Source organism: Labeo rohita, chromosome 2 (genome assembly GCF_022985175.1).
Source record: "Labeo rohita strain BAU-BD-2019 chromosome 2, IGBB_LRoh.1.0, whole genome shotgun sequence".
In the NCBI taxonomy this organism is placed as follows: domain Eukaryota; kingdom Metazoa; phylum Chordata; class Actinopteri; order Cypriniformes; family Cyprinidae; genus Labeo; species Labeo rohita.
Window position 1 is genome coordinate 29,827,692 of NC_066870.1, and position 14,498 is coordinate 29,842,189.

Consider the following 14,498-nt stretch of genomic DNA (forward strand, 5'->3'; position numbering starts at 1 on the left):
AAAAAAGCAAGATTTGAAATTTAATTGACTATAACAAATATAAAAATCAGGACAGCATTAAAATAGTCACTATTTTGAAAATGAGGAGCATATGTTTCCCATCTTTCTACAACGCCAATTAAAAGTTGGGGCATATTGTGAAATGCCATAAAATTAAGAATATGTAATCTGTTCTCTTTAGCCTTTATATAATTGACTTAAAAAATCCAATGTTTTCACTGACCAACTTTAGTTTTATTTTGTTAATATAAACAAATTTTGAGCCATGATCCAGCTTTGCTTGTGAAGACTGAGAAGCTCCATTTATACCCAAACATGACACCCTCACCTTTTACCAATTCACCTGCTTGCTGTGTTTCAAAGCAGTTTATTTGGTTATTCTATAACCTTTTCACTTTTATTTTGTCTCTGTCCCAACTTTTTTGGAGTGGGATGCATACTTCAAATAAATAAATAAATAAATATTTTATAAATAAATATGCTTATATTTACAAAATACATTTAAGTTGGTAAGTGAAAACTTTGGAAATCTTTTCTTTGTATTTTTGTCAATTAAATAAAAGTTAAATAGAATGAACAAATCACAGATTTTATCATTTTACAAGATGTCCCAACTTTTCTAGAATTAGAGTTGTACTTAGTTTTTTAAGTAAACTTTGAAATATTCTCACAAAATCTATGAAATATAGTAAAGTAGGGTATACATTTCTTCAATTTGCATGAGTAAATGTGGTATTTACTCACCAAAATAACAATGTCCACTATGTCATTTTTATTTAGTCTTTTTAAATTTCAGGCAACAAGATATATCCACATCTCAACAACACTGAAGCTGTAGCAATGAAAACCACCAACATGCTTAAAAACTCTGTTTAAATATTAATGTTATTACACTTATTTTAAAATAATTTACCATAAAAAAGTACTTCACTGTCTTTTTTAATCAATTCAATGCATCCTTGAAATAAAGTAATTTCCTAAAAATCATAATGACCCCAAACATTTGAATTACTGTAAATATAATAACAGTCCTCATTATAAACACAAAATAAAAATAATCAACTTTAATATTCAGTGAGGACAATTTGACAATGATTTATTTGATGGGGGGGCGGTGAGGGACCTGGATAATGGGTAGGGGGGCGCTGGCCCAAAAAAGGTTGAGAACCACTGGTCTAGAGTAAATACAGCTTTTTTTTATAGTTCCCAATACACTGCCATCATATATCCTCATGTCTGCAGAAGTTTTTGTGCTGGCACCAAGAAATTCTACCAGTTTGACTACTTTTAAGCACTTAGGTGCCATTTAAACAAATAGTTTATAACTTCAGACACTAAAAATGGATCACATCTTTTCACACATCACATTTCACACATTCACTATCAGTTGAGAGATAGGATGTTTATTGGTTTATGGTTAATGATGTCTTAAGTGTACATCTAATTCATGAGAATAATAAATAATAACTCCATTAATTACAGTAAGTATTACATTTATTGCGTCTATAAAGGTCTAAATTGATATTTTTGCTTCCAAAAACAAAAACACTATAACTTTTACTCCACAAATCCTTTATCAAATACACACAAAAACCTTGATATTCACCATAACGCAATGTCATATATCACTATTTTCCAAACACAATTAGGCAAAATTATATCAGTTAACCTCAAAACTCTTTTGATCAACTAAATCTTACAAATGTTGATATTCAGATAAAATGACAAAATTAATGGTGTAGGCATTCATCAAAAGTGCTGAGACTTTATGTTGTCTGTGAGAAAAAAGATAAGAGATGTACAATTTTATTGTCAAATACTGTAATGTTATATTATATCACAATATATCTATATGTTTTGTGCACCAAATTACACTGTGAACATGTGAAGGATACCCTTACAAAAGGTGTACGTTTGTATTAATATAGGAAATGTTTCCTTTTCTTTCTAGTAGGTGACAACCTATAAATGACTGTGAGCAACACTGAATGATCTATTCTATGGGCACTTCATCAATAAGTGCCATTAAGCAAATCTTGTTCAGAGTCACAGATTCCTTTCTTAGTTTAAACCTAAGTTTAACCTGTCAAAACCCTTTTGACATCACTCATTTCACTCAACCAGTGGAATGAGTTTGGGGTAGGACTACATGTTTTTGTCCAGTCAGTGTCAGACAGGCATGTTTAGGATTTAAAGTACCAATTCCAGTGAATGCCTTTTGTAAATGTAGTGTGTGATTTCTACACCACAAATGTCACAATATGGAATTGCAGTCTGTTTCAGCAACCTAACACAACCTAACCTACTACTATTTTGTAAGTTTGAGCTGGGACTACCTGTTTGTCCAAATGATGGACTATGAATTAGAAAACAAGTGCCTGCCATTTTGCAAATCATATGGGTGCCGTTAATGGTGTAGAAATTACACTGAGCATTTTCAAGGGTGCTTATGTTCAGGATTCTTTACCTCATGCTTTAGTAAGTCTTTAAAAGCTGTCAGTCATGGATTGTGTTTTGTATCAGGTTTTTAACGTCTCAATCCCTTGGCCAGACTTTTCATCATGGATCTCTGCATGAAGAAGTTGGGAACCATTTCTACAAGAGGGCAAAGAAATGGCATCACATAGTCCTTAAAAATGTCACCACCATGTAGGCGTTTCTTTTCATTATTTAACTTATTTATTTCTTCCTTAAGGTTTTCCGCTTGATCCATAAAGCCTTTCTTTAGCATCTCCTCCTGCTCTTTCAGTTTGCTCTCAATGGCTCTGTCCATCTCCTGCTGCTGCTGCTCCAGCTCCTTTTCGAACTTCTCCTTTAACTGTTTTAGCTTGTCCTCATTCCGTGCTTTCTCCGTCTCCATCATTTGTTCAGACTTAATTCGTTTCTCCTCTTCCTCTTTATACTTCTGTTCCAGCAGAGCTTCATTCTCTTTCCCCACTGAACATTCAGTCAACATAGAAAGAATATGAAATTATAAATTTACCTCAACCCTAAGAAACTGAGATTTAATTTTTTAAGGTATTTACATCCTGTGCTTCAAAAAACGAAAATAACTTACTTTTGATTTGTTTCTCACTTTCGGTGAGTTTATTATCCATGCAGAGGATGCCTTTTGCTTCAGGTTCCCGTTCTTTCAGAAACTCTTCCAGCACAGCCTCAGCCTGCACACAAACAAATCTTAGACCAGTGTTTCTTAAGTCATGCTGGACTTCCTCTTGAAATAAAGTGTAACCTGATGTAAATAAAATCTACATACTCAGCAGATATAAAACACGTTAATGCCAGATAAAAAGAGAGCCCTATAGTGTAGATGCACGTGAGTCAAATAAACACTGAAAGTGTCCTTACCCTTACACCTTTGTTGGGTTCTCTGCGGTACTGTTCAACGATAGCATCTCTGTCTCTGCAGTAGAGTTCATATCCTCCAGACTGACTGTACTCTCCATCCTGCAGCTGTTTATTCATATCAGAGAGCAGATCCTTCAGCAGCTCTCTGCACTTTCTCTCTGATGCCATCTCATTCTCTTCCATTAAGTCTACGTAGAAGTTATATACAGCTTCCTGTAAACACATAGATCTATTACGAGATCTATTATACGAAAGCTAGTATTCCCATTCATTTCAATGTCATTAATTTCCCAGTTACATATTTGCTAGTACACATGCATGAGTGTATAAGTATGAGTGGGTCTTCTAAATTTATAACTTACCTCCAGTTTTTTCAAGAATTCCATTTTTTCATCTTTGAATGAGCGTTTCATGAACTCAGAAGTGGCCAGACTGCTGAATTTCTGGTGCTCGCAGGTCAATTTTTCAATACTGATTGGTAACATATTCTTCACCTGTAAAAACATAGTGTGTGTTTACTTGAAGGGTGTTTGTGCATTTATTGAGATGTTCAAGCCAAACTTGGTGGTTCTGATTTTAGAGACATATTCAAAATTCAGCTATATACAAAGTTTGGTGTTCTGGAAGTTTGGTGACTGAACTCAGTCAGAATGTGCATGCCTCACCTCTTCCATTCCTCTTTGATATACTTTCAAAGCTTTTTGAATGGCTGCCTGGTTTTCTTGACTTGCCAGAACAACCACTGCATTGTCCAGACAGGGCACTTCACCACTGCTGATTGTGTCTACATAAATTTCAACCAGACGCCCAAACACTGACAACACACAAACAGTTAGGAGAACAGTAAATGCTTCATAGTATATCCAAACCACAAATAAATGTTCAGTTAGCAAAGCTGTATCTGAAATATGTTTAAACATTTGAATGAATGAAACTTTTCATTTGGTAAAGCACTCACTTTGGCCAGTAACTATGTGTCCTCCTTTCAGTGTTTTCACAGCACTGTTGACAAACATGTGGTCACAGAAATGTCTCGTGACCTCCAGAAATTGTTGTGCGAGATCCTGGTCTTGTAAGCTCTCCAGGCGTGTCATGTCTTCCTGAGAGTTAACAGGAAGCGGGAACACAAAACACTTCCGGCTAGGGAAATAATGCTTGATACATTGACGGGGCAGATTGTAGTCACTAACTTTCTTACTCACACCTAAAAAGAGATTATTCAGTTAAAAAAAACTGAGTCAGTCAACATACCTCATTTCCATTTTCAGGCATTGTTCATTTTCACAAACATTAATATAGGCTGTGAGTGCAGACAAATATGTGGTCCAGTAATAAAATAGCGATCATGCAGATTTAATATGTAGTCTACATTGATGGGATCAGTGGTTTATTTCAAAGAACTCACTGAATGGGTATCATAGGTCTGTGAACCTGTTTATTTTGACAATGTTTTTAAACTCAAATTCTACCCCAGAAAAGAAATGAATCATGCAGTGGACAAGTCATTTTTTAAATCTTCCTGTAGCTCAAATAGAGATTGGTGCTAACAATGCCAGTATCATGTGTTTTATTCCCAAGGTAATCAAGAATTGCTAAAACTTATACTGTATACTTTGAATGCAATGTAAAGCTACTGCCAAATGTGTAAATGTACTTCTGTCTTAAATACCTTTCTTGAGCTGGAGGGCATATTCAAGGTAATCATCCTCAGTCACTTTCTTCCCATCAATTTCCAAATCCAAGTTGAAATCTCTCACAACCCAAATGAATGATGGGAAAAACCTCACATACTCAGAATCTTCCTCTTCCTCCTCATCTACTGCTTCTGCAGACTTGATCTTGATCTGCTCAGTGAGCTCAGCAACGTAGCTGCATTGCATTAAGAAGCATCTTGTAAAGTGCATGTTTGTATATGTAAAAGAGGAAGTGCGTGGGTTATGAGGCAGGTTAAAGGATACTGCAGATTTTCAACTGCATTGTTATCGATGGTGCCGCGGCTGTTGTACACCAATGTGCTGCTGAGCAGAACTGCCAGACAGAAGATCCAGCCATCATTCTTTGAGTCTCCCTGAAACACACAGCGTCTTCAGATCAAGGCAACTTCATTCAGAACACCATACAACTTAATACTGTTCCTTCCAATGGACTAATGGCAAACTGAGACTAGGAAATTATTAGTAGAAGTTAGTGACTGTGCTCACCTTCTGTACGTCACCAAGTCCCTCTGTGTCCAGCAGCACAAGAGTGTGTCCTTCTTTATTTGGGTGAGGGACACACCACATCCAGATGCCTTTGGTCTTTGACTCAACAGTGTTGCCAAGAGCAAAGCCTGAGACAATCGCGGATGTTGATGGATATACACATTCAGATTCTGCGTTCTCATCATATCAACACATACTGAAAGACTTGAGATAGCATTTTCTCTCACCTGACTGTTTTCCTGCCAGGCGGTTCATAAGGTAAGACTTCCCCGTACGGTAGAGTCCCACCACAGACACCACCACCACCGGCTCACCGATTCCATCCAGAATGTCTTTGGCCTCTTTTCTCACATGCAGCTTTCCATTTTCATCGTTTTCAATGAGACACACCGGAGCTGACATGTACTTACTACAAGACATGATCCTAAGTAAAAACCATACACACAAAATTAAACAGACTTGCAGTACAGTGTGCTATACATTGAGACGGTATGTCTGAATTTCAGCATAGCTGTGATAAACTGCAGCTAGCCTGGGCTGCATTGTGGGATTAAAACTCTTAGTCATTTTCTTTATTATTCATTAGAGGCAAGTCCACGCAGGATGTCTCCTAATTTGCTGCTGTAATTAAAGGAAAAATCTAATTTTTCACATTTTTAGCCCTTCGTAAACCACTGCACCTACATGCAATTAAAGAGACACAGCTCAACACATCTGCCTATTAACTTCTTATGTTGTGCAATGCATAGTATGGACTGGAAAAAATGCACTGTCACTGGCCTATCCATAATGCAGGAATCGAAAGTGAAAGTGTTTTCAGATTCACTTCATGCTGACAAACAACAACTCTATCAGTAGCATCAGTCTGAACTGAAACCCCCTTTTTTATGAAAGCCCTTCCCATCACTAATTTGCATTTCAGCTCTATCTAAAGCAGTGTTATTCCTCTACAGTGGAATAACTGGAGAATATGTGGAGCAGCTATTTAAGCAGCATTGTGCTGCCCCCTCGCTACAGTATAATTTATTACATCTCTTTATATAGTTTTCATTAGAATTTGGTTTGAAATACCAAATATAAACTAAAAAGAATGTGCTGTATGTTTTGGTATCTGAACCCCACAGCAAACGCTTTACTTTACGTTTCATATGTATAGATTTGACTGATTTCAGTGGATTTCGTATTTCACTTAAATATTATGAAAAGCAATCCTGAAATATATAAGGTAATTACAAATATTTGAAATAGCCTACTACATTAGACTGTATTTTTTTATTTCCTATTTTATTTCTAATGTCTATAAAGAGAAAAATAGATCTTACCTCTGCTTGCCTTTCGTCGCGGATGGTTCTGACTGAAGCTCGTGTATGAATAGCCTAATGAAAGGTTGTGGTGGTCAGCACAGCCACCGTCTCAAAAGTGCCCTCCCAGAAAGTCCGTAAAATGAGGTGCTTTCCGGGAAAGCATGATGCTGCAGAATTGACTTCGTGAACACGGTGAGCTGTTGCAGAAGATAGGAGGTCTAGTCCTCCTCCGTATGTTTTTGATGTGATGTTGGTGGTCGTTTATTGATTTCATAGAGATAGAATTAATTCTAACATTTTGCCGAACTTATGCACTACCAAATGTAGTATTTTATGAATTACACTACTTTATTTAACATTTGTTAAGATGTTTATGTATTGTGTTTATATGTGTACTCATTCTGTCATTACGTTACTTGTGAGCAGGGGCTAAATTGAGGAGACTAAAGTCTCTGTAGAGCAAAAGTGGGCGTATCTGACTTTGTAGGTATTTTTAAACTGCTGGGTGTTTCTAAATCATGCAATGAAAATGATCCCCCTTACCTGACCCCACCCCTAAACCTACGTCACTATGACGTCAGCCAATCAGGTAACATGGTCTAAAAACGCCCCTATCTTGTAACGCCCATTACTTTCCTGTACTGACCTATACTTGAAATTGAGCCCTGGCTCATAGACTTCCTTTGGTAAGTCATTAGTAGACTTTCCTTGTAGATCAGGGGTGCACAAACTTAGTCCTGGAGGGTCGCTGTCCTGCAGAGTTTAACTCCAACCTTAATTAAACACACCTGAACCAGCTAATTAAGCTCTTACTAGAAAGGATAAGGCTAGATGGTAGCTACTGGGCATGCAGACATCAATCTAGCGTAATTTTTGTCACACTGTAAAACAATAATACTGTTTTTGTGTTATAGTAAGGGCTAGGTTTAGGGTTGGCGCAGGGTTGGCATAGACGTTACTAAACACGATCTAAAAGGTAGAAAATTTAATTTCATTGTTAGTTTCTGGAAGGGGTGTTGAGGCAAGTCGGAGCTAAACTCTGCAGGACATAGGCCATGAGTTTGGGCACCAGGCTTGCCAGGTCACAACAAAATCCGCCCAATTGTAGCCCAGTCGTGTTTTGAGGGGGGTCCCTATTAAAAAATGCATTCAGGTGGGTAAAATATACGTTTTTTGGTGGGGTTCCCATAGTCAAATTAGCATTCCAGGGGCTAAATATTACATTATTGAGTCACTTCAACCTGGGACATGAAAAACAACCTGCGGCAACAGTGTTAAAGCAGCCCAATTCCACGGAAAAAACGCGGACTTGGCAACACTGTTGGGCACCCCGTTATACATTTATATTTCTGCCATTCCAAAAGAGCCTTCTAATGGCAGAAAATCAATTTGCGTTTTGCAAATCACTCAAAATTTGTCCCCACAAAGATGATAATATCCAAAATCCTTGGCCTTGAAGGGGCATTTTTTAGTCCCCATGAGGAAACAACCTTATTAAAGGCACAATATGCAAGATATTTTACACAATATGTAAAATATCCAAAAACCACCAGAACAGTGTGAGCCTATATGTTTTGCTGATGTGTACTTAGATTATCCCAAATGTTTCAAATTGTTTAAATCCAGAGAAATACGCAAATTTAACTAGTGTAACGGCTGTGTCAATGTGTCGCTTGCCACTGATGTCATATGCCCTCGATTTTCCAGTTTTATTTTGTAGAAAACATGGAAACCCCAAAGACACTTTAATATGTTATGCATTTCATTAGACATGTGACGAACGCATAGAGTAGCAATATAACAGAACTTTTTAACACACTCGAATGCATCTAGTATGATAAAACAGCTCTGCTTTTTCCTATATACACATGACCGGAAAAAGCAGAAGTGGTCGACTGTGGCATAATAAAAGCTCCACTATATTTGAGCTGTGTGTTGCACTTGTCCTTCATTAGCAATCGTTCAAGCGACCTTGTTTTGCTTCCACGACTTTCAGTCCCATCGTTTCATACTACAGTGACCTTAATAAAACTTTAGTATACACTCTAAAAAGTGCTGGGTTAAAGAATAACCCAACCTTAACCCAGCCGCTGGGTAACTATAGAACAGAACACACGTTGGGTTGTTTTGACCCAAGTGCTGGGTTTAACCATTTGACCCAGAACACTGGGTTGTTTATTTGACCCAACCAGTGGGTCAGGTTAACGGTGTTGCTGGGTTAAACATAACCTAATCATTGGGTTATTTGTTGTCTTATTGGTAAATATAAAGATAGCAAGGCAATAATAATAAATAATCACAAAAGAATGTAAAATCATTGCTTTTCTGCAATACAGTTAGAAAAACACAAAAAAGCAACTGTAAACATCAATTTTCATCAGTTTTATTTCTTTTTAAAACAATTTTCAAATGGGTGCAGCTCTCACACATTTTATCCAACCATTACAGACACATAAAACAACAACTTTAGTAGATCAGTTAATTTAAAACACAGAACTGTGTAAACTAGGCACTGTAGATTCCGATTCTTTGTCAACATTGCAGCAGCAGAACACTCAAAAATGTATTATTACCACATGAGAATCGTTCCAAACATTGTGCTATTAAAACTAAGCCAAACAAAGTGTCCACCAGACAATACATATGACAATTTAAAACGTGTTACAAGTGGCCAGAAAAAAATGTTGGCCTTAAATTCACACATGAAGACTTATGTCCATCAATATAATATACTGCAAGCTGGAGAAATTCCCAGGCAACGGGTCTGCTTCAGTGGCACAGCCCGTAACAAAGGTGAAGGTCTTGGATGTCGTTGTCTCGTCCCCAAGGCACAAATCCACCATGCTGGTCCCCACCTGTTAAATATACGACACTTAGTCTTGAAGACACTTAGGACTGAGAAAATTCTCATTTTAGAAGAAAATTTCAAACTGCACATTTTTAGTCTTTTACATCTGAACACTTCATACAGTGGTGGCCAAAATGACTGGAACACTAGCATTTTCACCAGCTAAACAATTGTTTTAAGTCAGTGATTTATATTTTTTGCTGTAGTGTGTCAGTGGGAAATCAGTTTGCATTTCTAAAAATTATATATATATATATATATATATATTTAAGGTTTGTATGTCAATGAATGGCTTCCAGAATTCTGTGGTTGTGGTTCTGAGGACCCTTCCTCCAGAATGGGCAGGACTTTGAAAGCACTCTCCCCTTTAGCATCTAAACCATAAGAATAATACAGTGCAAACTGTGAAACTTATCTCATAATCAAAACAACACAGTGAAACACTTTCACATGAAAATTTCTTCATTCCTTTAAATGATGAAATTGTAATAAAAATAAATAAAAACTATAATGGTATTAATGCAAATGAATCCCCAGTAAAATTCTGAAATATTTTTACCATTTAAAATTACTGTTTTCTATTTGAATACATTTTAAAATGCAATTCATTCTTGTGATTTCAAAGCTACATTTTTAGCATCATTACTCCAGTCACATGATCCTTCAGAAAGCATTGTAATATTCTGATTTGCTGCTCAAAAAACATTTATTATTATTATCATTATTATTATATTATTATTATTATTATTATTATTGTTAAAAACAGCTGAATAGAAAGTTCAGAAGAACAGCATTTATCTGAAACAGAAAACTTTTGTAACATTACAAATGTCTTTATCATCACTTTTGATTAATTTAAAGCATCCTTGTTAAAGAAAATAATTAATTCCCATTATTTCTTCCCCTAAAAAAAATACTGACTCCAAGCTTTTTAATGGTATAGTGTATAAAGCTATAAAAGCTTTTTATTTCAGATAAATGCTGATCATTGGATGTTTTGATTCAAAGAATCCTGGAAAAAAAAAAAAAAAAAAAAAGAAAAAAAAAAAAAAAAAAAAAAAAAAAAAAAAAAAAAAGAAGTACACAGTTTTAAATATTGATAATAATAATAATAATAATAATAAATGTTTCTTGAACAGCAAATCAGCATATTGGAATGATTTCTAAAGGATCATGTGACACTGAAGACTGGAGTAATGCTGAAAATTTAGCTTTGATCAAAGGAATAATCAGATTTTTAAAATATACAAATCTAAAACAGTTATATCAAATATTAAAAATATTTCAAAATGTAACTGTTTTGCTGTAATTGGGATAAAATAAATGCAAGCTTTGTAAGCAGAAGAGACTTCTTTAAAAACATTACAAATCTTACTGTTTAAAAAGTTTTGATTGGTTGTGTATATCTCATAAGTCTAAATCTGTCTAAAAGTACTATTTCCAGAGAATTTTTGAAGTATTTCGAAGATTTTGGAGCCCACAATTCCTTTCCACTACAGATTTTTCTGATGCAAATGTATGCAAATATTTGCAAATTTAGTTAGTGATCTTGCATCATATTTAAAGCATGCCAATTTAAAATCTACAGTATTCTGTGGAAAGTAGGGGTGTGACGAGACACTTATCCCACGAGACGAGACGAGACACGAGACTGGGTTCACGAGAACGAGACGAGACTTTTAAACTTTTCTTAAGAAATCCTCAATGATGAAATATATAGGGAAAATAGTCTTTTATTTAACTGAAAAAGACAAAATGCAAAAAAAAAAAAATGAAGGTGCATTTTGAACTTTATGAAATTAAACTTCCATTTTAATAAATTATATGCAGTAATAAACAACATTTAAACAAGAGCTTCATGATTCTGAATAAATTGAGAATCCTAGTTGTTTTTAATGAATTGGAGACCATAATTCTCTCACGATTCTGGAGAAAAAAAGATTAGAAAACTAAACAAAATAATAATTTACTAGTTGTTCTGACAAACTGTTCATTGCTTAAGTCTTTGCTAAAAACATATATTCATTTAAACATAAAAAAAAAACATTCAGTAAAGGAGTCAGTGTCTCACTTGATTAAAACTTCTTTGACCATTGAAATCTCCTGAATGAATGATTCAATGACATGTTTTAAACGGGCAGTTGTCGCCACCTCCTGGCGGAAGAGGATCAGCGTTACAATACATACACGTGTTAAAGTACTTTCGTTTTGATCGCTACTGTAGACAATAAGTGTTTATACCCAAACTATGAACATTTATCCCAGTGCTTCTATTATTTAAATGTCTGTAACACAGAAATAATGATTATAATGTGGTTGAAAATGTGGTTTGTGCTGCTCTTTCTGCGTTCACATTTACCCCGACCCTCTGATTCATTAATATGGGCAGCGACAAAACCTGCTTCTCACGCTCCACTGACACTCCTCATTCAGGAATATGATCGCGTGGGTGTTTGAATTGACACCTCGATATTTTAAGGATTAACAGTGCAGCTCTAATGTAAACACTGCAAAATGTTTTGCATATATAAGATAGTCACAAGATCTCGCGAGATCTCGTCCCACATCCCTAGTGGAAAGGGTGGAAAAATGTGTAAATCCTTCTTGGAAGTTGACAGCATAATTGAATTAGCCATTCCATGAACATCTGGCCAATGTGTAGGAATGACAGGTGTTACAAATCTGGCCTGTGTATTTGAATGTGATTATAGCTGATTGATATAAAAAAAACTGAAAATTTACTCACCTTGCAAGCTGTCCAGACTGTAGATGAGCTTGTCTCTTCAACACAACAGATTTGTAGAAATTTAACATTATATCACTTGCCCTCCAATGGATCCTCTGCAGTGAATGGGTGCCGTCAGATTGAGCGTTCAAACAGCTAATAAAAACATCAAAATAATCCGTAAGTAATTTACACGACTCCACTCTATCATTTAACATCTTGTAAAGTAAAAAGTTGCATGTTTGTGGAGTGGGCCCTTACACTTATAGGGCATTGCAAGCCCTATGAGGCGCAAGCCAGGGCTATTTTTGTAATCAACAATCTCATGAGAAGCTGTCTTTGACACCATCCGTCACCCACCGAGCGATGCCTCACTACTGATCTCTCACTGACAGTGCGAGAATATTGAGCAGCGTCTCACTATGGTAAGAGTGCTTCAGGTGAACGTTGGGGGAGTGAGAGAGTCACACCACCTGATGCCTTGGCTCATTCCCATAGATATGGTGTGATGGGACAGCACTCACCACCCAACGTTATCCACCACCACCCATCCAAGACAGCAATCCCACGAGAAATTGACTACAGATTTTTTAAATTAATTTTTTTTTTTTTTAATTTATTTTCCATATGACTAGATTTTTTATTTTAAAATTGACAAATGGCATTATTTAAAGCATTTTAAACATCAGAAAGCACCGTCAATTGCAGCACTCATTATCCCCTAAACAGCGTAATTTAAAAGAATTTTTTTTATTTTGCATTTTACTAGTTTCTTCACTTGAAAATTGTCAAATGGCATTATTTACTGTGTTTTTAACTGCAGAAAACACCATCAGTTGCTGCACTCATTATCCCCTAAACCAGACCTGGGCAAACTTGGTCCTGGAGGGCCGGTGTCCATGCAGAGTTTAGCTCCAACCCTGATAAAACTCACCTGTTTGTAACTTTCTAGTAAACCTGAAGACACTGATTAGCTTGTTCAGGTGTGTTTAATCAGGGTTAAGGCTAAACTCTGCAGGGACACCGGCCCTCCAGGAGCAATTCTGCCCAGGCCTGCCCTAAACAGCGTAACTTAAAAGTATTTATTTTTTTATTTTGCATTTTACTAGTTTTTTTTTTTTTTTTTTTTTTTTTTTTAAACTGCCAAACGGCGTTAATTACGGCATTTTAAACTACAGAAAGTGACGCCAGTTGCAGCGCTCATTATCCCCTAAATGGCGTAACTTAAATGGTTTTTTTTTTTTTTTTTTTTTTTTTTTTTTAAATTGTCAAATGACGTTATTTACGGCATTTTAAATGACAGAAAGCGACATCAGTTGTGACGCTCATGATCCCCTAAACGGCGTAAATGAACTTTATTTGTTTTTTTTGCATTTTACTTTTATTATTTGGAAACTGTCAAACGGCATTATTTAATGTCAATTTATTGTCAAACGTCAGAAAGCCCTGTCAGTTGCTGCACTCATTATCCCCTAAACCAGACCTGGGCAAACTCGTCCTGGAGGGCCGGTGTCCCTGCAGAGTTTAGCTCCAACCCTGATAAAACTCACCTGTTTGTAGCTTTCTAGTAAACCTGAAGACACTGATTAGCTTGTTCAGGTGAGTTTAATCAGGGTTGAAGCTAAACTCAGCAGGGACACTGGGCCTCCAAGACAGAGTCTGCCCAGGCCTACCCTAAATGGCGTAACTTAAATTTTTTATTATTTTTTTTATTTTGCATTTTACTAGTTTTTTTCCCCCCCTTTTTTAAACTGTCAAGCAGCGTTATTTACGGCATTTTAAATGACAGAAAGTGATGCCAGCTGCAGCGCTCATTATCCCCTAAACGGCGTAACTTAATTTTTTTTTTTTTTTTTTTTTTGCATTTAACTAGTTTCTTAATTTGAAAATTTCAATCAGTGTTTTTTATGGTGTTATTTAATGGTGTTATTTAAATGGCAGAAAACGCCGTCAGTTGCTGCACTCATTATCCCCTAAACCAGACCTGGGCAAACTCGGTCCTGGAGGGCCGGTGTCCCTGCAGAGTTTAGCTCCAACCCTGATAAAACTCACCTGTTTGTAACTTTCTAGTA

General features: G+C 36.1%; 1 protein-coding gene across 2 annotated transcripts; it reads right to left on the reverse strand.

Moving 5' to 3' along the window:
- Window positions 1–767: 767 nt before the first annotated feature.
- Window positions 768–7,079, reverse strand: LOC127155151 (guanylate-binding protein 1). Of its 2 annotated transcripts, XR_007825537.1 has the most exons (12): window positions 6,872–7,079; window positions 5,777–5,973; window positions 5,550–5,677; window positions 5,307–5,416; window positions 5,018–5,217; window positions 4,307–4,552; window positions 4,014–4,162; window positions 3,711–3,842; window positions 3,349–3,561; window positions 3,059–3,161; window positions 2,468–2,937; window positions 768–1,775 (listed from the first exon to the last, which is right to left on the reverse strand). XR_007825537.1 is itself a non-coding variant. In XM_051097193.1 (11 exons), exons 2-11 carry the CDS (start codon window positions 5,967–5,969, stop codon window positions 2,528–2,530), a joined length of 1,884 nt encoding a protein of 627 aa, XP_050953150.1. In that variant the 5' UTR covers window positions 5,970–5,973; window positions 6,872–7,079; the 3' UTR covers window positions 768–2,527. The 2 variants fall into 2 exon arrangements, 1 of the variants encoding a protein (XP_050953150.1); XM_051097193.1 differs by having other exon boundaries at window positions 768–2,937.
- Window positions 7,080–14,498: the final 7,419 nt, after the last annotated feature.

Excerpts from the sequence above, each read along its gene's own strand:
- LOC127155151 (XM_051097193.1), bottom strand. The coding sequence starts at position 5,969 with ATGTCTTGTAGTAAGTACATGTCAGCTCCGGTGTGTCTCATTGAAAAC. Across the intron at positions 4,553-5,017 it reads TGCCCTCCAGCTCAAGAAAG|GTGTGAGTAAGAAAGTTAGT; the intron begins GTATTTAAGACA and ends ATCTCTTTTTAG. Across the intron at positions 3,162-3,348 it reads AACCCAACAAAGGTGTAAGG|GCTGAGGCTGTGCTGGAAGA; the intron begins GTAAGGACACTT and ends GTTTGTGTGCAG.